The sequence below is a fragment of the Danio rerio genome, chromosome 7 (genome assembly GCF_052040795.2).
Source record: "Danio rerio strain M-AB ecotype USA chromosome 7, GRCz13ab, whole genome shotgun sequence".
Taxonomy (NCBI): domain Eukaryota; kingdom Metazoa; phylum Chordata; class Actinopteri; order Cypriniformes; family Danionidae; genus Danio; species Danio rerio.
This window is the reverse complement of record NC_141027.1, coordinates 9,842,501-9,867,073: the sequence shown is the minus strand read 5'-3', so window position 1 is coordinate 9,867,073 and position 24,573 is coordinate 9,842,501. Positions and strand designations below refer to the sequence as shown.

At 37.5% G+C, this 24,573-nt stretch overlaps 4 protein-coding genes across 26 annotated transcripts in view; 1 reads left to right on the top strand and 3 right to left on the bottom strand.

Moving 5' to 3' along the window:
- The window catches only part of cers3a (ceramide synthase 3a), a 52,963-nt gene extending 44,045 nt beyond the window's left edge, over positions 1 to 8,918 (bottom strand). For all 9 annotated transcript variants that reach the window (XR_015495191.1, XM_087260407.1, XM_087260408.1 and 6 more), the window contains exon 1: positions 8,857 to 8,918. The gene's annotated coding sequence lies outside the window, so the exon portion shown is untranslated. The remainder of the gene's footprint in view (positions 1 to 8,856) is intronic.
- The window catches only part of pcsk6 (proprotein convertase subtilisin/kexin type 6), an 884,625-nt gene that overhangs the window by 12,425 nt on the left and 847,627 nt on the right, over positions 1 to 24,573 (bottom strand). The window lies entirely within an intron of this gene.
- The window catches only part of asb7 (ankyrin repeat and SOCS box containing 7), a 123,254-nt gene that overhangs the window by 54,546 nt on the left and 44,135 nt on the right, over positions 1 to 24,573 (top strand).
- Positions 18,790 to 24,573, bottom strand: part of lins1 (lines homolog 1) — a 22,727-nt gene continuing 16,943 nt past the window's right edge. For 13 of the 14 annotated variants that reach the window (XM_087260308.1, XM_087260314.1, XM_087260317.1 and 10 more), the window contains 3 exons: positions 24,244 to 24,492; positions 21,328 to 21,505; positions 18,790 to 19,451 (listed from right to left, as the gene is read on the bottom strand). In XM_087260308.1, coding sequence (XP_087116434.1) covers positions 18,893 to 19,451; positions 21,328 to 21,505; positions 24,244 to 24,492 — 986 coding nt within the window. In that variant the 3' untranslated portion in view covers positions 18,790 to 18,892. Of the gene's footprint in view, positions 19,452 to 21,327; positions 21,506 to 22,843; positions 23,082 to 24,031; positions 24,493 to 24,573 lie in introns of those variants that run through there. The other variant, XR_015495178.1, reaches the window with a different exon arrangement.

Here is a 24,573-nt window from a genome sequence, read left to right as displayed (position 1 = left end):
ATCTATCTCTCTATCTCTCTATCTATCTATCTATCTATCTATCTATCTATCATGCTCTTAAATCATTTAAGTGTGGAAATTCCTGCAAGTAACATGTTAACAATATGCTAAATTGTGCTACTATCTATAGGAAGTGTGGAAAATCATGCTAGCATCATGCTAACATTATGCTAAAAAATTATCCATCTATCTATCTATCTATCTATCTATCTATCTATCTATCTATCTATCTATCTATCTATCTATCTATCTATCTATCTATCTATCTATCTATCTATCTATCTATCTATCTATCTATCTATCTATCATGCTTTTAAATCATTCCATATGTTTAATCAGGCAAGCAGTATAAAACCATGCTAGTATTGTGCTTAGTCATGCAATAATCTGTCTGTTAGTCTGTCCATCTGTTTATCTGTCTACTAAACCCTACAAAGAGTGTGCAAAATCATTCTAATAACATGCTAGTAGTAATGTGCTAAATCATGCTAGCGTCTGTTTGTCTGCAAGTCCATCGCATAAATAAATATGTTTCTTGAGCATCAAATCCTCACTGATTTATGAGGGATGATCTAACACTTGAATACTACTCTCTCAGAAATAAAGGTACGTGAGCTGTCACTGGGGTGGTACCTTTTCAAAAGGTACAAATTTGTACCTAAAGGGTCCATATTATTACCTCAAAGGTACTTAAAAAGTACAAAAGTGTTTCTCTTAAAATTTTTAGGTGCTAATAAATACTTTTGAGATACCACTATGGACTCTTTAAGTACAAATTTGTACCTTTTGAAAAGGTACCACCCCAGTGACAGCTCACATTTGTGTATTTCTGAAAGTGTAGAGTAATGATAATGAAAACTCAGCTTTCCGTCACATTCAAATAAATTATAATTAACATAATATATACATAACATATATTGTATTATTAACATAATAAAACATAACATATATTGAATTAACACCCGCCAAATGCGGGTAGATTTCAGCTTTGACGGGTTAGACCACAGGTGTCAAACTCAGTTCCAAAAGGGCCGCAGCTCTGCACAGTTTAGTTCCAACCCTAATAAAACACACCTGATCAAACTAATTGAGTCCTTCAGGCTTGTTTGAAACCTACAGGTAAGTGTGTTGGAGCAGGGTTGGAACTAAACTGTGCAAGGCTTTGGCCCTCCAGGAATTGAGTTTGACACCCCTGTGTTAGACAAACATCTCCACTAGCCACTTTGGCTGGTTAAAAAAATAATTTTTCAATTGTGGTTTTCTTAAAAGCAGGCGCGCTCCTGTTTCCTTCCTTGAAGCACGCGTGCCTGGAACTCAACTGTGATCGGATCTCTTTCAAATAATCAGGCAAAAAAGTCATGCTAATGCACACACAGACACAGTCTTGATGCATTCAAGAGCTCCAAATATGTCTTTTTGTAAGCAGCACCGGTTGCTTTCGCTTTAAACAAATTATTAATTGGCCTTAACCTTGTGATCATCCTTCTATTATCACACAGTATGTTTTTCACCTGCTTTCTTTTGCTTACGGTTATTTTTGTTTTTATGGCTTTATTATCATTTTTTACAACAACATTTGCTTTAATATGAGATTAACTCTTTATTTATGTGTAGTTAACTGATCTGAGAGACCTTTAGCGAGGACAGATCACTGTGCATATTTTTGATACATGACAATAATTGTTTTTAAGGGTGCTTTCACACCTGTGAATCGATTCAGTTGTTCCGAAACAGAGATTACAAATGTTACAATGTTGCTCTTTGCTCTTGGAGCGGTTCGCTTTCACACTGCAAAGTTTCTAATCGGACCAAAAGAGCTAAAACAAGTCACGTGCGAGTAAACTCTCCCTACATTGGTCAGAGTGTCAGGGTTTATTTTGCAGCGTCCCGCTAAGATGTCAGGAGAGGTGGTGGTTTGGTGGTGATTGACAGGGTGCGCGCGCGTGACGTGTCTGAGGAGAGACACGGTGGGGAGGGGTGAGAAGGGTGCGCGACGATGCCTATTTGAGGACCGGGAGAGAGATGCAAGATTACCGGGAGATCATCACTCGTTTGCGGGCATCCGGAGACTCGCGAAACTTCCCGCCCTACTCATAATTCTCTCTTCATATAGCCGTAAGCCTATTACATATCCATAAAACACTGTGATATAACCGCGCTCGGATTGGATCGCTTTCTCACTGCAATCAAACCGCTCCAGGGTTCGTTTCAATCGAGCCGAGACCACCTCATTCAAGCGATCTCGGAGCGATTAGTTTGGCACGGAACAGATCGCGATTGCCCTGTTCACATATGCCAATCGAACCGCGCTAACTGGGCAAACGAGACACGTTCCGAAACAAAAGTGTAGGTGTGAAAGCACCCTACAAGTCAATTGTTTTTCTTTGGTTTTTTATAATAAATGTTTTGTTAAATAAAAAGTATACAGCTATATTTATATTGTGTTGATACTTTTAAAATTTGTGGCTGAGAAATCATTTTTGTTTGGTGTGGTCAGAGATAAATTTGGTAAATCCCTAATTTTGAGTTCTGAAAAGTGCTGTGAAATAAAAACCAACTGCAGTATAACACTATGAAACCATGACCCATTTGCTCATACACGACACACAAAATGTGAAATGAATGAGGAGGCATGTGGACATAACACAAAATCTAAATCAAGTCATTTTAGCATGTCAAAGTCATATTTATGCATATAAAAATATTTTCCCTACAACAAAATTGTGGCTAGTGAAAATGCAGAGTGTCTAACGTTGGAAAACTACTAGCCACTATGGCTGGTGATCAAAAAAGTTAATGTAAAGCCCTGATTATAACATATTAAATTGTAATAATATTTCACCATATTTCAGCTTTACCCTAGTTTACAGCAGATAAATGCAGCCTTGGTGAACAGAAGCATCTTCATTTAAACACACACGCATACACATCCTACCTTGTAGCTGATATTTTGACCTTTGGAGTATGATAATCCTATCGTGTACCTGCTCATTCCTTTAAGCATTATATAATATTATTTCCTTTATTTAATTTAGCCTCTTTTAATTTATCAGCTCTTTCTCCATGACAGTACAACCACAAAGCAGGAGCACAACAGCATGTCAACTGAACATAACAAAGAGCTCACGGTCTGTTTGACTAAGACGGTGTGTAAATAAAGCACATGTACAGATCACACTAAATTATTATCCTGCGTCCCTTTAGCTATAAATCACTCTCTGTTATCACAAAACACTGTAAACCTTTTCTGAGAACAAGAAACTAGGACAAATTCAAGAACTTCAGCACATACAGTTTTCAGACTTTTAAGCAGGTTTCAGGTCAGGGGTTGTCGTTTGTGAGATACACATTTCAACAAGAACACATTTCAACACTCAGAACCATAATGATGTTTTACGACAGCTAAAGTTCGATTGATTTACATCGTCTGCTGGCTTTAATCAGCCTTCAATCTTCCATTGGAGCCTTGCTTTTTTTCGGTGGCCACACCGAAAAAAAGCTGCTCAAGAATTTATTTTTAATTAAATATTTAATACATGCCCGTAGCCAGGGAGGGTTCGGGTGGAACGAACCACCCCCATGGCCAAAAGGTCCAGAATTTGTCCTTTTAATTATTTTATGTAATTTAATATTATATAATATATTTATTATATAAATAATATAATATATTTATATTCAATATATATTGTAATAAAGTGTAATTTTTAAATAATTCTGGCCAGTAATTCAAATCCCATAGAGCCTCAAAGCCACGCGAGTCACGTGACATAACCCACTGAGTGGTCACATTTGAATGTTTGATGTAACATCCATGGTGAGTTATGTTGTTGGTCGAAAAAGGCAGGCAGACAGGCAGCGGCATCATTATCGCAAAATATTGAACATACGTTCATAAAGACTGCCAAACAGGTAAGTGACTTACTTCCTGACAGTTGAAAATCTGCCCCTGAGGTTCTAGGCCAGGGGTGTCAAACTCAGTTCCAAAAGGGCCGAAGCCCTGCACAGTTTAGTTCCAACCCTGCTCCAACACACTTACACTTAGGCCGTACTCACACTAGCTACAGTTGCCTGAAGGACTCAATTAGTTTGATCAGGTGTGTTTAATTAGGGTTGGAACTAAACTGTGCAGGGCTTCGGCCCTTTTGGAACTGAGTTTGACACCTGTGTTCTAGGCTAACTGGCCGCATTAGCCTGGACGTCCTGTATATTTATTGACATGTACATGGCCTCCCTTTCCCTATTTCTGACATTTTTTAAATAACTGTTCGAAGAAGGCTTTGGCAAGCGGAGTCCTCAGCCATCAGATATCACTTCACAGCAAAAGGCGCTCATCCTGTCATGTCCGTGTTTTTGAGGCTGTTTGATCACTTATTCTGATCCGATATAAACCCGATCGCTCAGACCATTTCAGAGGGTGATTTGGGATGCATTCCAGATGAAGCTGGATAGGTATTATCATTTTTTGGACAGAATTATTATAAACTAAATAAATTATGACCTGGAGAAAATCTGACCTGCGCCTGAAACACCTGTAGGTGCGCTTTTACAGCCAAAACTACTGTATATTAAAACATGTTTACCATAAGGATAAAACATGTTCTAACTTTTCAGACCTTTAGCCAGGGGGGTTCGGGTGGTTCGGAAGACCCACCACTCACTGACAAAGGTCCAGAATTTGTCCCAAATGAGCTCATTTGTCCTATTTTCATCATATTTTGACTGCTATGCCATCATAATGAAAATAATCCATAGAAAAAGGCTTTATTTTTTTTAATCAAAGAGGCTAGAAAAAAATCTGAAGAATTAATTATTATTATTAGTGTTATTATTATTATTATTATTATTATTATGTTTTAATTATTATTTTTTATTGAACTGGCCAAACTGTGACTGAGGACAGTTGAATGTGCTGGCCAGTTTGTTTGTTTTGTCTAATAAATGATTTTAAGTTTTTTTTTACTTTAAAACTTTAACAGATTGCTATTTTTTCCTAATGACATATGATGTAATAAATTTGTATTTTAAAAATTTGTCTTGTTTGAATTTTTTTTAACTGCAATTTTTAGGAAATATTTTTAGTACATCAAAAAGTGTGGTTATAATGACATCTGACTAGCTAATCCAGCAAAAAAGTCACTAAAATGCAGTATTTAAATCTCATAGTTAAATAGAAACTGAGGCGTATATCTGCAAAAAAATCCACTTTTTAAGAAAAAAAGAACCAACTCTTTTACCAGGCTGGCTACGGGCCTGTAATAAGCACCAAATAAGTGTTTTCAGTAGCAGCAAAGAGAACAAATGATAACACTTAATAGTAATTCCTCATTACTAGCTTTAATTCAATACAATCTCAGAAATAAAGCCAGTACTGGGGTTACCTTTATATAAAGGTAGATTTTTGTTACTTTTATGTGCTTATATGCATATTTAAGGTACACGTTTGACCATTTAGGTACTGATATACACCTTATACGCACTAATATGCACCTCTAAAGGTATCACTATCGACCCTTTAGGTCTTAATATCACCTTTTAAGATATAGAGATATAATTATTCAATATTTACATACTAATACACACCTTCAAGGTAACAATATTGAGCCTTTTCATACTAATATGCACTTTTAAGGTACAATATCCACACTAATATGACCTTTTAAGGAACCAATTTGGACTATTTACCTGTATATGCACCTTTAAGGTATCAATATTGACCCATTAGGTACTAATATGCACTTTAGGTAAAACTATGCACATTTAAGGTACAATATCGACCCTTTAGGTACTGATATGCACCTTATGGACCCTTTAGAACAGGGATGTCAAACACAATTCCTGGAGGGCCGCAGCCCTGCACAGTTTAGTTCCAACCCTCCTCCAACACACTTAAGCTGTGGTCACACTAGAGTTTGTGTGTGCAAAATTCTGTGAAAAGAGGCGGAATTAAACAAGATGATTAGACATTAAAAAGGCGAGCGATTGCTCTATGTTTTGAATTTCTGTCCAGAGGTGTCATGTTTTGATCGTCGATTGGTCTCACGCAGTCAAGTGATGCGATTTCGCAGGTCAGAGTTCACCAAGCTTGAACTTTGCACCGCAGCGAACTGCGAAACTTAACGCATGACCCTGCATTTCCGGTCTGACACATTCGCGTGCGTATGAATGGAAGTCTATGGGAGGAAAAGCCCAGTGTGACCGCAGCTTTACCTGTAGGTTTCAAACAAGCCTCAAGGACTCAATTAGTTTGATCAGGTGTGTATAATTAGGGTGTACACTAAACTGTGCAGGGATGTGGCCCTCCAGGAATTGAGTTTGACAACTCTGCTTTAGAAATTAATACACTTTTGAAGGTATCATTATCGAACCTTTAGGTACTAATACACCCCTTTCAATGTATCAATATTGAATATTATATACTAATACGCACCTTTAAGTTACCAATACTGACCCTTTACATACTAATATGCACTTTCGAGGTATCAAAATCGAACAATTAAATATTAATATGCACTACTAATATGCACTTTTATGGTATACCAGTATCAATATTTCACAAAAGGTACTAATATGCACTTATCAACGCTTTAGGTTCTAATTTGCACTTTTAAGGTATCAATATTGGTACCAATATGGACTTTTAAGGTATACCAATATTGACCCTTAATGTACTAATAAGAACTTTTAAAGTACCAATGTTAATGCTTAAGGTATTAATATGCACTTTTAAGGCACCAATATCAACCCTTTAGTTACTAATATGCCCTTTTAAGCTGCCAATATCAGCCCTTTAGGTACTAATATGCACTTTTAAGGCACCAATATTGAAATTTTAGGTTCTAATATGCACCTTTGAGGCATCAATATTGACCTTTTAGGTATTAATATGCACTTTGAAAATACCAATATTGACCCCCTAGGTACTAATATGCATTTTTGAGATACCAATATTGATCCTTTAGGTCAGTGGTCACCAAACTTGTTCCTGGAGGGCCAGTGTCCTGCAGATTTTAGCTCCAACCCTAATCAAACACACCTGAACAAGCTAATCAAGGTCCTACTAGGTATACTTGAAACATGCAGGCAGGTGTGTTGAGGCAAGTTGGAGCTAAACCCTGCAGGGATACCGGCCCTCCAGGACCAGGATTGGTGACCCCTGCTTTAGGTACTCATATGCCCTTTTAAGGCACCAATATCGACCCTTTAGGTACTAATATGCACTTTTAAGGCACCAATACTGAAATTTTAGGTTCTAATATGCACCCTTAAGGCATCAATTTTGACCTTTCAGGTATTAATATGCACTTTGAAGATACCAATATTGACCCCCTAGGTACTAATATGCCCTTTTAAGGCACCAATATTGAAATTTTAGGTTCTAATATGCACCTTTTAGACATCAATATTGACCTTTTAGGTATTAATATGCATTTTTAAAGCACTAATATTAAAATTTTAGGTACTAATATGCACTTTTAAGACATCAATATTAACCTTTTAGGTACTAATATGCACTTTTAAGGCACGAAAATTAACATTTAAGGTACTAATATGCATTTTTTTTTGGTATACCAATATTAAGGCTTTACAGTAGGTACAGTAATAGGCACTTTTAAGATACCAACGTTAACCATTTTTATTTATGCACTTTTTAGGCTCTAATATCAACCCTTTAGTTACAATTATGCACTTTTATGGTATACCAATATCGATGCTTTACTGCAGGTTTTATATGCACTTTTAAAATACCAATATTGATCCTTTAGGTACTAAAATGCACTTTTAAAGTGCATCATTTTTAAAACTTATAATATCCTCCCTTTACATACTAATATGCATGTTCAAGGTACCAATATTTACCCTTTACAAACATGTGCACAATTAAGATTTCCTTTTAGGAACTAATATGCACTTTTATAGTGCCAACATCAACCCTTTAGGTACCAATATCGACACTTTAGGTACTAATATGTACTTTTAAGATAATATTATCCTTTAGGTACTAATATGTCCTTTTAATGTATCAATATTGAATATTTACATACTAATATGCACGTTCAAGGTACCAACATTAACCCTTTAAATACGAATATGCCCATTTAAGATATCAATATTGACCCTTTAGGTACTAATAGAAACTTTTAAGGTAACAATATCGACCCTTTAAGTACTGATATGCCCTTTTAAGATAAAATATGCACCCTTAACATACTAATATGCACTTTCAAGGTACCAATATTGACCCTTTACATGCTAATGTGCATGTTTAAGATACAAATATTGACCTTTAAGTATTAATATGCACTTTTAAGATACCAATATTAACCCTTTGGGTACTAATATGCACTTTTAAGATACCAATATCGACCCTTTGGGTACAATTATGCACTTTTGTGGTATCTACATATCGAAGGTTTACAGTATGCACTAATACGCACTTTTAAGGTACCAAAATTAACGCTTTAAGTACTAATATGCCCTTTTAAGATACAATATCCACCCTTAACATACTAATATGCACCTTTTAAGGTACCAATATTGACCCTTTACATACTAATGTGCATGTTTAAGATACAAATATTGACCTTTAGGTATTAATATGCACTTTTAGGATACCGATATCGACCCTTTAGGTAATAAGCACTTTTAAAATTAGTATTGTTTGTAGTTAATGTTAGTAAATACATGAACTGATTAAACCTTATTGTAAAGTGTAACCAAGAAAACAGCCAAATAAGCTTCTTTACTGTTCATTAACATCATCCAAAAAATAAAAATCATGCTTCAAATGTATTCTTTGTCTCTAAATCTCTCAATTTACACTGCATGAAAGCCAAGGTCAAGAAAGCTCCAGTTTACCTTTTGTTACGGTCTAATCTCTCTCCGGTAAGACGTGTGTAACATGACAGCACTGTTGCACTGGCGGCCCATAGGAACGCTCTTGTTTCAAATAGTCCAGTCACACCCTGCCTGCATTACTAGCGATTGAGCAGTTATTTTCCCCTCCCTGCTTTCCTCCTCCTCACCGTTCGCAGGTTAACAGGCATTCGGCGGGTTCATTCACACACACACACACACACACACACACACAGAGAGAAAAAAAACTGCGCCCTCAGGACTCACTAGTTTGCATTGTGCAACTGATAGAGAGCAAGGCGAGGGTCATGATAATGAACACAATGGCGACAAGCGGCCTGATAAGACAAAGGACACAGACGGTGACTCGGTCCAACGGGGTGTGTTTTTGGGCAGGACTCGCTGTCTGTACTCGCTCCCATTCGTTACCTGGAATTCAAGAAACACCTTTGGTTATTTATAGCTGCTTGTTTAACTTCAGGACACAGATTCCACTTGGAATGCCAACCGGCGCGACTCAACTTCAAGAATTGGTGTATAAAAAGTAAACAAAAGCATGTTGGGAATTAAACATTGATACGCGGCATGTTACCTCAGACTTCACGGATCCAGTGATGTGGTTATTCATTAACTTTGAGGTTATTGGAGGATTAAGTTATTGCTGTAGTTTTTATTAATCGTTCAAGGTATTATTTATATAATATACACTCAAATACGGATCAAATGTTTTGGATCAGATTTTGTAAAGTTTTAAAAAAAGACTGTTCTGCCTGTTACTTAATATGCATCTTTAAGGTACACGTTTGACCCTTTAGGTACTGATATACACTTTATTGACACTTTAGAAACTAATATGCAGCTCTAAAGACATCAATATCGACCCTTTTGGCACTAATATGACCTTTTAAGATATAAATATTGATTATTTACATACGAATACACACCTTCAAAGTAACAATATTGACTCTTTACATACTAATATGCACTTTTTAGGTACCAATATCGACGCTTTAGGCACTAATATGACCTTTTAAGGTACCATGGACTATTTACCTTTATATGCACCTTCAGAGTACCAATATTGACCCACTAGGTACTAATATGCACTTTTAGCTAAAACTATGCATATTAAAAAGGTACAATATCGACCCTTTAGGTACTGATATGCACCTTATGGACCCTTTAGAAATTAATGCATTTTTAAATGTCTCAATATCAAACCTTTAGGTACTAAAAAGCTACTTTCAAGGTATCAATATTGAATATTCTGTACTAATACGCACCTTTAAAGTACCAATATTGACTCTTTACATACTAATATGCACTTTTTAGGTACCAATATCGACACTTTAGGCACTAATATGACCTTTTAAGGTACTAATATGGACTATTTACCTTTATATGCACCTTTAAAGTACCAATATTGACCCATTATGCACTTTTAGGTAAAACTATGCACATTTAAGGTACAATATCGACCCTTTCGAAATTAATGCACTTTTAAAGTTATCAATATCGAAGCTTTAGGTACTTTATTTACCTTTATTAGCACCTTAAAGTACCAATATTGACCCATTAGGTACTAATATGCACTTTTAGGTAAAACTATGCACATTCAAGGTACAATATTGACCCTTTAGGTACTAATACACTACTTTCAAGGTATCAATATTGAATATATTCTACTAATACGCACCTTTAAGGAACCAATATTGACTCTTTACATAATAATATGCACTTTTTAGGTACCAATATCGACACTTTAGGCACTAATATGATCTTTTAAGGTACCAATATGGACTATTTACCTTTATATGCACCTTCAAAGTACCAATATTGACCCATTAGGTACTAATATGCACTTTTAGCTAAACCTATGCATTTTAAAAAGGTAAAATACCAACCCTTTAGGTACTGATATGCACCTTATGGACCCTTTAGAAATTAATGCACATTTAAAGGTATCAATATCGAACCTTTAGGTACTAAAAAGCTACTTTCAAGGTATCAATATTGAATAATTTCTACTAATACTCACCTTTAAGGTACCAATATGCACTTTTTAGGTACCAATATCGACCCATTAAATATTAATATGCACTTTTAAGATATCGATATTGACCCTTTACATAATAATATGCACTTTTAAGGTACCAATATCGACACTTTAGGCACTAATATGACCTTTTAAGGTACCAATATGGACTATTTACCTTTATATGCACCTTCAAAGTTCCAATATTGACCCATTACTAATATGCACTTTTAGCTAAAACTATGCATATTAAAAAGGTACAATATCGATCCTTTAGGTACTGATATGCACCTTATGGACCCTTTAGAAATTAATGCACGTTTAAAGGTATCAATATCAAACTTTTAGGTACTAAAAAGCTACTTTCAAGGTATCAATATTGAATATTTTGTACTAATAAGCACCCTTAAGGTACCAATATTGACTCTTTACATACTAATATGCACTTTTTAGGTACCAATATCGACACTTTAGGCACTAATATGACCTTTTAAGGTACTAATATGGACTATTTACCTTTATATGCACCTTTAAAGTACCAATATTGACCCATTAGGTACTAATATGCACTTTTAGGTAAAACTATGCACATTTAAGGTACAATATTGAACCTTTAGGTACTAATACACTACTTTCAAGGTATCAATATTGAATATTTTGTAATAATACTCACCTTTAGGTTACCAACATTGACCCTTTACATACTAATATGCACTTTTTAGGTACCAATATCGACCCATTAAATATTAATATGCACTTTTAAGATATCGATATTGACCCTTTACATAATAATATGCACTTTTAAGGTACCAATATCGACACTTTAGGCACTAATATGACCTTTTAAGGTACTAATATGGACTATTTACCTTTATATGCACCTTTAAAGCACCAATATGGACCCATTATGCACTTTTTGGTAAAACTATGCACATTTAAGGTACAATATCGACCCTTTCGAAATTAATGCACTTTTAAAGTTATCAATATCGAACCTTTAGGTACTTTATTTACCTTTATTAGCACCTTAAAGTACCAATATTGACCCATTAGGTACTAATATGCACTTTTAGGAAAAACTATGAACATTTAAGGTACAATATCGAACCTTTAGGTACTAATACACTACTTTCAAGGTATCAATATTGAATACCTTGTAATAATGCTCACCTTTAGGGTACCAATATTCACCCTTTACATACTAATATGCACTTTTTAGGTACCATTATCAACACTTTAGGCACTAATATGACCTTTTAAGGTACTAATATGGACTATTTACCTTTATATGCACCTTTAAAGTACCAATATTGACCCATTATGCACTTTTAGGTAAAACTATGCACATTTAAGGTACAATATCGACCCTTTAGAATTTAATGCACTTTTAAAGTTATCAATATCGAACCTTTAGGTACTTTATTTACCTATATATGCACCTTTAAAGTACCAATATTGACCAATTAGGTACTAATATGCACTTTTAGGTAAAACTATGCACATTTAAGGTACAATATCGAACCTTTAGGTATTAATACACTACTTTCAAGATATCAATATTGAATACCTTGTAATAATACTCACCTTTAGGCTACCAATATTGACCCTTTACATACTAATATGCACTTTTTAGGTACCAATATCAACCCATTAAATATTAATATGCACTTTTAAGATATCGATATTGACCCTTTAGGTACAAATATGAAGTTTTTAAAAGAAGACTATTCTGATTTGATTGGTTTATTTTGAACAGAATATCATACACCTAAATCCCTCAAATAAAACAATTCATGATGATCAACAAAATATCCACCTATCCATTTAAATTTATTATTTTATTTATTGATCATTTATAGTTAACAACCACCACCCCCACCTACGACGACTATGCCATCGTCTATTGCTTGCGATGTTTCACATTAGACATCGTACAATGCCAAATTAGTCAACATCCCCCACATCTAGTGACAAATAACCCATTTGACAGACATTTTTAAAGAATTTTTAAAAATATTTTGAAATTGGACTGACAAGACGTTTTTCACATCAATGTATTAACATATAATTAATTTCTCTCGTGTATTGTTAATTTCTTAGTTTCATTACCCCAGTGTTACATAATGCTTGAGTAACCTTTCTAATATGCTGATTTGATGGTCAAGAAATGATTTATTCTGATACAGGAAACAGTTTGAAAACGTTTATTTAACATTTGGCAATTTGTGCTCTGATTAAATTGTGCCACAGACATGATTCAATTGGTTTACTTATATTAAGGAGCAAAACCAAAACTGTTTTTTATTTATCTGGGATTTTGAATTAATTGTATTAATTAACATTATCTGGTAGTCATCTAACAAGCCTAATAATGACATTAATGCTAGTCACAGCTGTGTGATCTTCTCTACTGATGCATTACGGTCTGAAAAGCTGTTGGCGACAGGATCAATTGTAGATTCTGGACATTAGCATATAAACTGATGGCAATGACTGGCTCTCATTAGTCGCTGATGTAATTGAAATGCTAATGATGATGGTGTTGGACCTGCTCCCAGTCAGAGGAATAAACCTGCAGTGATGTGGATATACATCACAAACCTTTTACACTTCTGAGTGATAAAAGCGGCTATGGAAGCCACTGAATTAAATAAATACATAAATACAAAGAGGAAATTGAGACATTTAATCCCACTAATCAGCATTTTCTTCACCTCAGATATCGTGCACTTATACCTTGACAATTATGACTTACTACAACCCCAAATCAGAACATGTTGGGACAGTATGGAACACAAATAAAAAATAAAAAGCAGTGATTTCCAAACGCACTTTGACTTGTATTTCATTGCAGACAATATGGACACAAAATGTTTTATGTTTTGTCAGGTCAACTTCATTTTTCAACTTCTTTCCTGTCAGAACTGCAACACATTACAAAACAAAGTTGGGACAGGAGCAGTTTCAAGAGTTCACACTTAGCTGATGATTGATTATAAGCAAGTTTGGCATGCTGTCCCGGGAGAGAGCCCTGAGCTCGAAGGTTCTTGAGCCCTGGGCTCCCTCCCGTTTGGAGGTAGAGAGGGGAGCCTCGAGCTCAGGTAGATCTCGACAACTCCCCTTTTTATAATAGCTAAAGATTAAGATTGAAGGCTATTAAAAGATATGCTGCATTATTAGATTACCTGTATTGAAATTTAGATTTAACGATTAACTTGTTGTACATGTTTTTGGAATGTGGGAGGAAACCGGAGAACCCGGGGAAAACCCACGCAAGCACGGGAAGAACATGCAAACTACACACAGAAACGACCACCGGCCTGTTAAGGAACTAGAACCGGTGACGTTCTTGCTGTGAGGCGACAGTGCTAGTCACTGAGCCACCGTGCTGCCCTATGGAGGGAAAGGTGAAAAGGTAGGGGTGGAAGGGGGGATTCTTCAAATCGAAGATGACTGTAGTGAGAAAACCCTGGCTCTTTATAGTGGTTAGGAATGGCCTGATTGGTGGATCAAGCATGCTAATGCAGAACCAGCCGTGTTCAATCATAATCACGTGCTCCTCTCGAAATTAGTTTATGAATAAACTTCACTTAGGGCTAATAATCAGGTCAGCTGGTTAAATAATGATCTGATTTGAAACAGGTGAAGTCAACATGTGATTTTAATTATGACTTGGTACAAAAGCAGCATCCAAGAAAGGTCTAGTCCTTTAGGAGCAAAGATGGGCTGATGATCACCCGTTTGCCAACAAATAACAAATATAGGAGACAATGGCTGTTTCTCAATATGCGTTCTTCAGCGGTCTTGCGTCCTCGTGTTCTCGTGAAATGTCATCATCAGCTGCCTAAGTTCAGTTCCAATACTCAAGACCGCAATTACGGAGGATGCGTGAAACTTCCTGAATGTGCCCTTGATATCGAGGACGCACCGATGCAGACTTCAGCACCGAACTTGCTCTGGAAGTCCCAGAAGTCATTGCGACTAAAGGTGGGAAGCGCAGCATTTTATCTAGAATTATTATTAAAGTTCATAGATATGAATTATTTACCTCAGGAGTTTCCCTAAATGAAATGGTGAAAGTAAACATTACCATGGACATCTTAATAAAGGGATAAACACATTAAGGGTGTTTGTTTGCTGAAATTCGTATTGAAATCTGTTTTATTTATATTGTGCAACATATATTTATAATGTCTTTATGCAAAGTATATATTTTGAAAAGGGGAAAAACAATAAATGGTTGTATGAATGCTGTAATGTTTAAATAATTTACCATTTAAAACGCGTGAAGGTCACGTGACCATCAGGAAGAACGCAGCATCTCAATTCTCAAAGGACGCGTTCTCTGCCCTCGCGGTCTCCTGAGTTCGTTCTTCCGAGGACACCTGGCAAGACCGCTCTCCACAAGAACACAAGTCCGTTCTCTGCGTTCTTGGAATTGAGAAACAGCCATTGATTGAAATGTTTCTTAAAATGTTTACAATGTTCCTCAAAGAAAGATAGGAAGACATTTGGATATTTCACCTTCAACAGTGCAGAACATCATTAAAAGATTCAAGGAATCTGGAGGAATTAGTTCAGGAATTTAAGCTGAAGTACCTTAACCTCTGATCCCTCAGGCAGCACTGCACCAAGAATCCTCATTCATCTATATTTGTTTCTTTATTTAACCCATTGAGATCAAGATCTCATTTACAAGGCTGACCTGGCCAAGAGGTCTGCAACACACGATTTATCGAAAAAAAATAAAATAAAAAAAATAATAAAAATGTAATAATATTAGTAATAAATATAAAATTGATATAATATAAAAATACAGTTCAGTTTTCCAGCTTTACCCCATTTCAATATATTAAAAACACACACATTGAGAAATGGACTGTGGTTGTTTGTTAAAAAGGATAGAGCGAAACGATGTCATTGGGATGAGCTCAGATATCTTTAGTTCAGACTGAAGAGTATTCCAGGATGAGGATCCCTATTTCTTCCCTATTTCAGTTCGAACCAGGGGAACAGTCAAATGATAAGCTTCACTTGAGCGTAGGGCATACTGGCTTTTAGACTTATGGAGAAGGGAACAGGTATGAAGGCACCAGTCCCAGAAGAGCCTTGTAGACCAGAGTCATCCAGTGTGTGTACCTTCTTACATTCAGAGAAGGCCACTCAGCTTTGGCATACAGTTCACAATGATGAGTAAGTCTTTGACAGCCTGTAACAACCCTTAGAGCACTGTGATAGATGGAGTTTAAAGGCTGAAGACATTTGTTTGAAGCATGCATATATAAAACATCACCATAGTCAATCAAGGGTAAAAATGTTGCAGACACCAAATGTTTGCGAGCTTTAAAGGGCCATGAAACCCCCTCGTTTCAGCAGGGTGTTTTCACACCTCTACTTTGGAAAAAGTCAGAAAAGTGGGCGTGTCCAGCTCTGTTTAGGGGGGAGTGTCGGAGAAAGAAAAGTGGGATGGTGTGGGAGTGTCTATTTGGGCACGTGCGAGTTTCAGAGTCAAAATTCACACACACAGGAGAAAGTGATGGTGTTTAACCTACATGGACATCTGTAGTCGAATTATTTGCCAAATTATTAAATGGTGGACTTTAACTGCAGTTTGGCTCTTTCATTCAGGGAATTCATTCATGTCCCTCGCGACAAACGAGATATTTGATTCGAGGAACTGCTCTAAGCGTGTATTTTTTATGCAATGTTTGATACCGCACGGCGAATGAGAGAAAAAAAAACTTAGATGCACACGGCAGGTAGCGTCAGAAAGCCGCGTGTGTTATTCTGGTCACTAAATGCGGTAAAAACCCTACACGAGGTTAAAGTTTGGTTGTGGTGCTAACATGTTTACACTCGGTGCAATAGTTAACTTAGTTCGATACGAACAAACTGAATAAACAAAGAGCACTGGTCGCTCACTTACTAAATCTGTAGAGACAGGACAATCACCAGCAACTAGAGCCGCGTCTTTATTAAGAGGAGACTACAAGCGAATCCGGATCTCAGCGTTTGCAGATGAGAACAGCTCTCAGGTAAACAATAATCCTCCTTAGACACGTAAGTTATTGTTGTCGAGCGTCGCGTACACTGTTAATCCACACGTGACTCCAGCTGCGCTCTCACAGAGAGAAAATGAAAACGAAACTTAACGGCAGCAAACTATAAAAGCAACACTTCACGCTTGTTTTGCCAACACAACGTGGCGTCTCTGTCGTCTAAACACTGTGACAGTAATGAATATTAATGAAGTTGCACAATAGAGCGCGCTGATTGGTTTGAATCAAGCCTTACTCATGCATTAATGCATCACACTGTAAGACGTAATAAGACACACTCTGGTACAGACGTCCAGTCTGCATGCTGGAATACAACGCTATTATGTCATGACCGTGACGCAGCTTCAAAAATTAGTTTCAAACCGGAAGTACGAATTTGCTTGAAATAATGCAAAAACAACCAATTTACACTTTTTAGTGACATATAGGTGTCCTAATAGTGTTTTAGCAGTGTGGGACTCATACACGAATGTCAACAGCTCAAAAAATGTGTTTTGGTGTTTCGTGACCTTTTAAGAGAAAAGCAGGATGCATTTCGATAGTAAAATCTGAGCTTAACTCTCAATTTCCTAACCAAATTTGCTATGTGTTCTTTGAAAGAAAGCTCCTGATCGAGTAGAAAGCCTAAATACTTATAGCTGGCCACTAAGTTTATTTGTTGACCTTGGGCAGTGGTAATTAATGGTTGATTCTGCACAGGAGTGGAACAATTTGTGAAAATCATTCATTTAGATTTGTCTACATTTAAAACCAATTTAAGATCCTTAAGACGAGACTGAACAATATTAAAAGCAGACTGTAAAAATTGAAGGGCCTGAGAAAATGAAGGGGAGCAACAATAAATCACTGTATCATCAGCGTACAGATGATAAAAGGCATTTGGAATAATGGAATCTAGAAGTGATTTCACCACATGGGCTCAGGACTACTTTGGAAAACCTTTACCAAGTACCACAATACGTACTTACATCCACAAATGCCAGTGAAAACTGTACTGTGCCAAAAGGAAGCCCTATGTTAACAGTGTCCAGAAGCGCCATCGACTTCTCTGGGCTAGGAGGCATCTGGGATGAACCATCACACAGTGGAAACATGTACTGTGGTCATGCCATGTGCTCCAGACCAAAGAAGAAAATGATCATCTAGACTGTTGCCAGCAACAAGTCCTAAATCCAGGGTCTGTCAGGTAGGGTTCTGTCAGTGCCCTTGGCAAAGGTAACTTGCTCTTCTGTGATGCACCATTAATGCTGAAGAGTACATAGAGGTTTTGGAGCACAGTATGCTGCTTTCGTTTCCACGCATATTTCAACAAGACAATGCAAAAGCACATTCTGCACACATTACAAATTCCTGGCTGCGGAGGAAGAGGATAAAGGTACTTGACTGGCCTGCCTGCAGTCCCGACCTGTCTACAATAGAGAATATGTGGTGCATTTTGAAGACCCTGTACTGTTGCCCACCTGAAGACTTGTTTGCAGGAAGAATGAGACCAAATTACACCTGAAACACTTCATCACTTGGTGTCTTCAGTCCCTAAACGTCGTTTAAGTGTTGTGAACAGGAATGGCAACATTACAAAGTGCTAAATGCTTTACTGATCCAACTTTTTTTGAAATGTGCTGCAAGAACCAAAATTAGTGTTTATCTTGACAAAAAAAAACAACATAAAAATCACGAGGAACACATTAAATAATGTTTGTTTGCAGCGAAATACAAGTCAAAGTAAATTGAGAAATCACTACTCTCTTTTTTTATTTGCCTTTTCCATACTGTCCCAACCTTTTCTGATTTTTTTGTAGTAACAAAAAACTTTTTTTATTAAAATCGCTCCACAACAATACCTTGATTTTATGTTTGTTTATTGACTGCATTATACGATCAATACACTTCTGTTCATTCCTAATCATAATTAAATTGAAGTGGAATCCATGCGTGTTAATCAAAGCTACCGAAGCCTGTTCCTCTGTGACTCTACACCGTTCAACAGTTTCAGAAGCGAGGAAGGGTTGTAGGGAAACAAACCTCTGTTATGAAGTCTGCTCACCGCCGTCCTCAAGTCCGTTAAACACGCAAGCACTTTACCTAACAGGGACTCTTCCACCAGAATTACAGAAGCTCCACAATCGACAGCGTCAGCTTCCTCTGACTCGTCTGAACTGCCATAATCAACCAGTCGAGAAACTAAAGCGGTTTCCACTTGGTTACCTATTGCTGATTCACCACAGGGAACAGCAGCAGCAGCAGATGAAGCTGGAATGGAGAGATCAGATCCTCTTTTAGCATCTCCGCCACCGTCTTCAATGTGTTGAGAGGATCTGCACAGGCCTGTCCAGTCCTGGCAGAGCAGTTTGAGGTATCGAACGAAGTACTCCAGAAAGCAGGTCTCTGAGGAGATGAGGAAGTCCAGCAGGACACTGTGGTCAAACGAGAGCGAACGCAGCAGGAGGATGAAGAGGCAGTGAGGGTTAAAACCCCAGACGCACACACCAGAGTCCGAACAGCTCCTATAGGGAAGGAGAATAAGAGAGATTTTTATTTATTTATATATGCCAGATTTCAAAAAAGGCAACCTAAAATCAAAAACGCATTCTTACACATACAATAGCCCCTTTCACACAGTGATATCGGTAAATTTCTGGAAAATTTCCTGAACTACTTTACCGGTATATTCAAAAAAACGCTGTTCACACAGGCGAGGACGTTATGGAATTTTTCCGAAAAAGAGCATTCACACATCCATCGCAAAATGCCGGTAAATTCTGACATCATTAACCAGAAATGACCTCTAAACGGCTGCGCTTGTGTTTGTAAACATTTGACTACATTACAAACTCTTCGGATGGATCAGTATTGAGTACAACTCTAATGAAAACATAGGGTAACACTTTCGCATGTCGAGATGTTCATGATATGTGTATGTGCTGGCGCTATGGGCGCTCACGGGCACACGCAAAGCTTGAAGGTAAACAAACAACGGCTTATCATAAACATTTTATCGATAATTATTTACACAGCATTAAGAAGGAACATAGAAACATTATCTGACTAACGTCTAGCAGCTAAAGGTGTCTGGAAAAAATATTCAAAGGCTTTTATTCTCATAAACCGCGCGCACGTGAATGCGTCTGACTGTTCTGATTGGCTAAAGCAGGTGTCTCACGTCAGCCCGTTCTAGACGTGCACGCGCTTATTACGGCAATCTTCCTTCTGCATTCACACAGCGCAGCATTCCGGCAAATTACCGGTAATGTTACAACTTCTCTTTCCGGAAAATAGCCAGAACAAATTTACCGGTATTTTCAAAAAGGGCCTGTTCACACATAAAGGTCTGTATGTGTGAAAGGGGCTTGTGAAAGGGGCTAATATCAGTAAAACTATTCATTCCAGGCAGGGCCGGCGCTTCCATAGAGGCGACCTAGGCGGCCGCCTAGGGCTGCAGAAAAGAGAGGCGTCCCCGAAACTATCCTCGCCACCCACGCCCACAATTATATCCGCGTCTAGGGTGGCAGAATAGAGAGAGCGGCGTCCCAGAAACTATCCTCGCCACCCACGCCCACAATTATATCCGCGTCTAGGGTGGCAGAATAGAGAGAGCAGCGTCCCAGAAACTACCCTCGCCACCCGCGCCCACAATTATATCCGCGTCTAGGGTGGCAGAATAGAGAGAGCAGCGTCCCAGAAACTATCCTCGCCACCCGCGCCCACAATTATATCCGCGTCTAGGGTGGCAGAATAGAGAGAGCGGCGTCCCAGAAACTATCCTCGCCACCCGCGCCTCAGTTATATCCGCGTCTAGCGCGGCAGAATAGAGAGGGTGGCGTCCCCTAAACTACCTTCGCCACCCGCGCCTCAGTCATAGCCGTGTCTAGGGCGGCAGAATAGACCCCCCCCCCTTTTCACTGTAGGTTTGAGGGCGGCGTGACCGTCCTTTGCCTAGAGCGGCAGTTCAGCTTGCTCCGGCCCTGATTCCAGGGGAAGGATATGAAGCAGAAATCCTTCTAATTATTGTCTCAATCATTCATTTTCTTTTCGGCCTTGTCTCTTTATTCATCAGCCGTCGCCACAGCTGAATGAACCGCCAACTTATCCAGCCTGTTTTACGCAGCGGATGCCCTTCCAGCCGCAACCCAACACTGGTAAACACAAGGAGAACATGCAAACTCCACACTGAAAGCCAACTGACCTAGCCGGGACTCGAATTAGTGACCTTGTTACTGTCAGGCGACCCACTAAGCCACAGTGTTGTGCTAACCACTGAGCCAGTCACCCTATTTCTTGGATATTTTATACATTTTTTTAAATAGTTGGGTAATTTTTGGACCTGGGCAATATCAAAATCAACAGAAACAGCATTTAACTTGACATTAAATAGATCCAAACCTTTTCTGATATAAATACAAGGCCATCAGAGTGTTGGTTGCTTCCATCATGTCGTCATCCTGTTCAGCAAACAGTGCAGAAACCCAGCAGCAGCGGTGAGAGTCCAGGGAGACGTGACGCTGGAGGAATAACATGAGCTCTGTTAAATACTGCTGCACTTCAATCTCACCCGCAGATCCTGAAAGAGACAGATAACATGTAGAGATACAGCGCCCTCTGCTGTTGGACATGATTCATTGACATAATTCATTCTAAATGAGTGCCTCCAGATTTATAAATGGATCGAGAATCATATGTATATCTAAATTTATTATTATTCATTCATTCATTTCCTTTTCAGCTCAGTCCCTTTATTAATCTGGGGTCGCCACAGTGGAATGAACCACTAACTTATCCAGCATATGTTTTACACAGCGGATGCCATATTTATTAATATTATTGTTGTTATTAATAATATTATTGTTGTTCTCATTATTATTGTGACATCAAAAAATTTTTTTTGATTGAATATACTGTATATAAGCTCACATTTGTTTTCATAATTAGTATTGTTTTAGATTTATGTAAAGAATTATATAAGCTAATAGCATATTGTATTGTTTCATTCAAATAATTTTTATAGTCACCATTTTTCAAACCATCCAACATCAAATGCTAATATATATAATATGTATATTTTATTTTAGCATTACGGCAAGATAATGCATTTATCATAGTTTTAGTGAATTATTTATTCCACAAAATTGAGTTTGATATGTAATGTAATGTGTATTTATATAGCGCATTTATTGTGTATGGCCATACACCCAAAGCGCTTCACAATCATGAGGGGCGTCTCTCCACACTACCACCAGTGTGCAGCATCCACTTGGATGATGCGACGGCAGCCACAGGACAACGGCGCCAGTGCGCTCACCACACACCAGCTATAGGTGGAGTGGAGAGACAGTGATCGAGCCAATTCGGTGGAAGGGGATGATTGGGAGGCCATGATCGTAAGGGCCGATAGAGGGACTTTGGCCAGGACACCGGGGTTACACCCCTGCTCTTTCACGAGAAGTGCCATGGGATTTTTAATGACCGCAGAGAGTCAGGACCTCGGTTTAACGTCTCATCCGAAAGACGGCGCCCACTGACAGTATAGTGTCCCCTTCACTTTTACTGGGGCATTAGGACTCACACAGACCACAGGTTGAGCGCCCCCTGCTGGCCTCACTAACACCACTTCCAACAGCAACCTAGTGTTCCCTAGTGGTCTCCCATCCAGGTACTAACCAGGCTCAGACCTGCTTAGCTTCAGTGAGTAACCGGTCTTGGGCTGCAGGGTGATATGGCTGTGTATCTGGACTTGTTTTTCAAAATAAAAGAGAAATAAAAGAATAAACAATATTTTATTATTATTATTATTATTTATTATTATTATTATTATTATTAGCAAATGTTCATTAATTTTATTAAACCAGTTTTCACGCCCTCTTTTTAACACAGTGCTATAATGACAGTAAATATTATTTTTCAAGACACTTCTATACAGCTTAAAGTGGCATTTAAAGGCTTAACTAGGTTAATTAAGTTAACTAGGCAGGTTAGGGTAATTAGGCTTTAATTAATTATTAATTATTAGGCTTTAATTTGATTAATTTTTTAATTAAGTTATTGTATAGCGATGGTTTGTTCTGTAGACTATTGAAAAAATATATAGCTTAAAGGGGCTTATAATTTTGACCTTAAAATAGTGTTTAAAATATTTAAAACTGCTTTTATTCTAGCCGAAATAAAACAAATAAGACTTTCTCCAGAAGGAAAAATATTATCAGACATACTGTGAAAAATTCCCTGATCTGTTAAACATCATTTGCCAAATATTTAAAAAAGAAAAAAAAATCAAAAGGGGGCTAATAACTCTGACTTCAACTGTATATATATATATATATATATATATATATATATATATATATATATATATATATATAGTCATCCATTCATTTTGTTTGGCTTAGTCCTTTTATTAATTGTGGTCGCCACAGCGGAATGAACCACCAACTTATCCAGCATATGTTTTACAGAGCAGATGCCCTTCCAGCTGCAACCCATGACTGGGAAACACCCATACACTCTCATTCGCACTCATACACTACAGATAATTTAGCCTACCCAATTCACCTATAGTGCATGTCTTTGGACTGTGGGGGAAACCAGAGCACCCGGAGGAAACCCACACAAACACATGAGCCAACACAAAGGTACAAAAGATGCCACTGGGGCAGTACTTTTTCAAAAGGAACACATTTTTACCTAAATGGTCCATATTGATGCCTTAAAGTTATATATTAGTAGCTAAACAAAACAACAATGTACATTTTTAATTTTTCTAGGCATATATATGTACCTTTAATGTACACATTTGAACCCTTGGCCCCATTGGTAGCTTGTGTCTAAGGTAGTACCAGTTTAACACCAGTCTAGTATTTAAAAGAAGCATAGATGACTAGAAGAGATGGGGAAGCAACCTTCTTAATGTGAGGCGACATTGCTACCCTCTGCGTCACCTCACCACCCCCTTAGCAATCAATCATATACATAACATATATATTAACAGAGCAAGGGATTTTTCACAGTATTTCTTATAATATTTTTTCTGTTGGAGAAAGTTTTATTTGTTTTATTTTGTCTTGAATAAAAGCAGTTTTTAATTTTTTAAAACTGTTTTAAGCTCTATATTGTTAGCCCCTTAAGGCAATAGTTTCGATTGTCTACAGAACAAACTATTATGTTTAGAAATGTGGTAAAAAAAATCTTCTTTCCTTTAAACAGAAATTGGGGGAAAGTATACTTACAACTGTACTTATTTCTTTAAAAATGCCTTAAAGCAAGACTGTAATTTTCTAGATGCTAATATACGCAGTGAAAACTAACCTTGCTGACCCAAAGACTTAATTTTTATCTCCAGTGACTTCAGTAAAATCAAGCTCACGGCTCTCAGAATCACATCATCCTTTTTCATCATTCCATTAACATCGCAGTTTCCACCAAAAAAGCTAGCCTGAGCTTTAACAGGAACTTCTTTTAGCCAGCCTGCGTTCACTTCCTGTAGCACAGTGTCCGCCATGCTCAGCAGATCCTCCGTCAGACTAAGATCTTCACCTGATGCCGACTGCACATCACCTGAAATCCAGATATCAATCAATCAATTCAATATTACTTAATTAAAAAAAATTCAATTATTACTTTATTAAAAAATATATA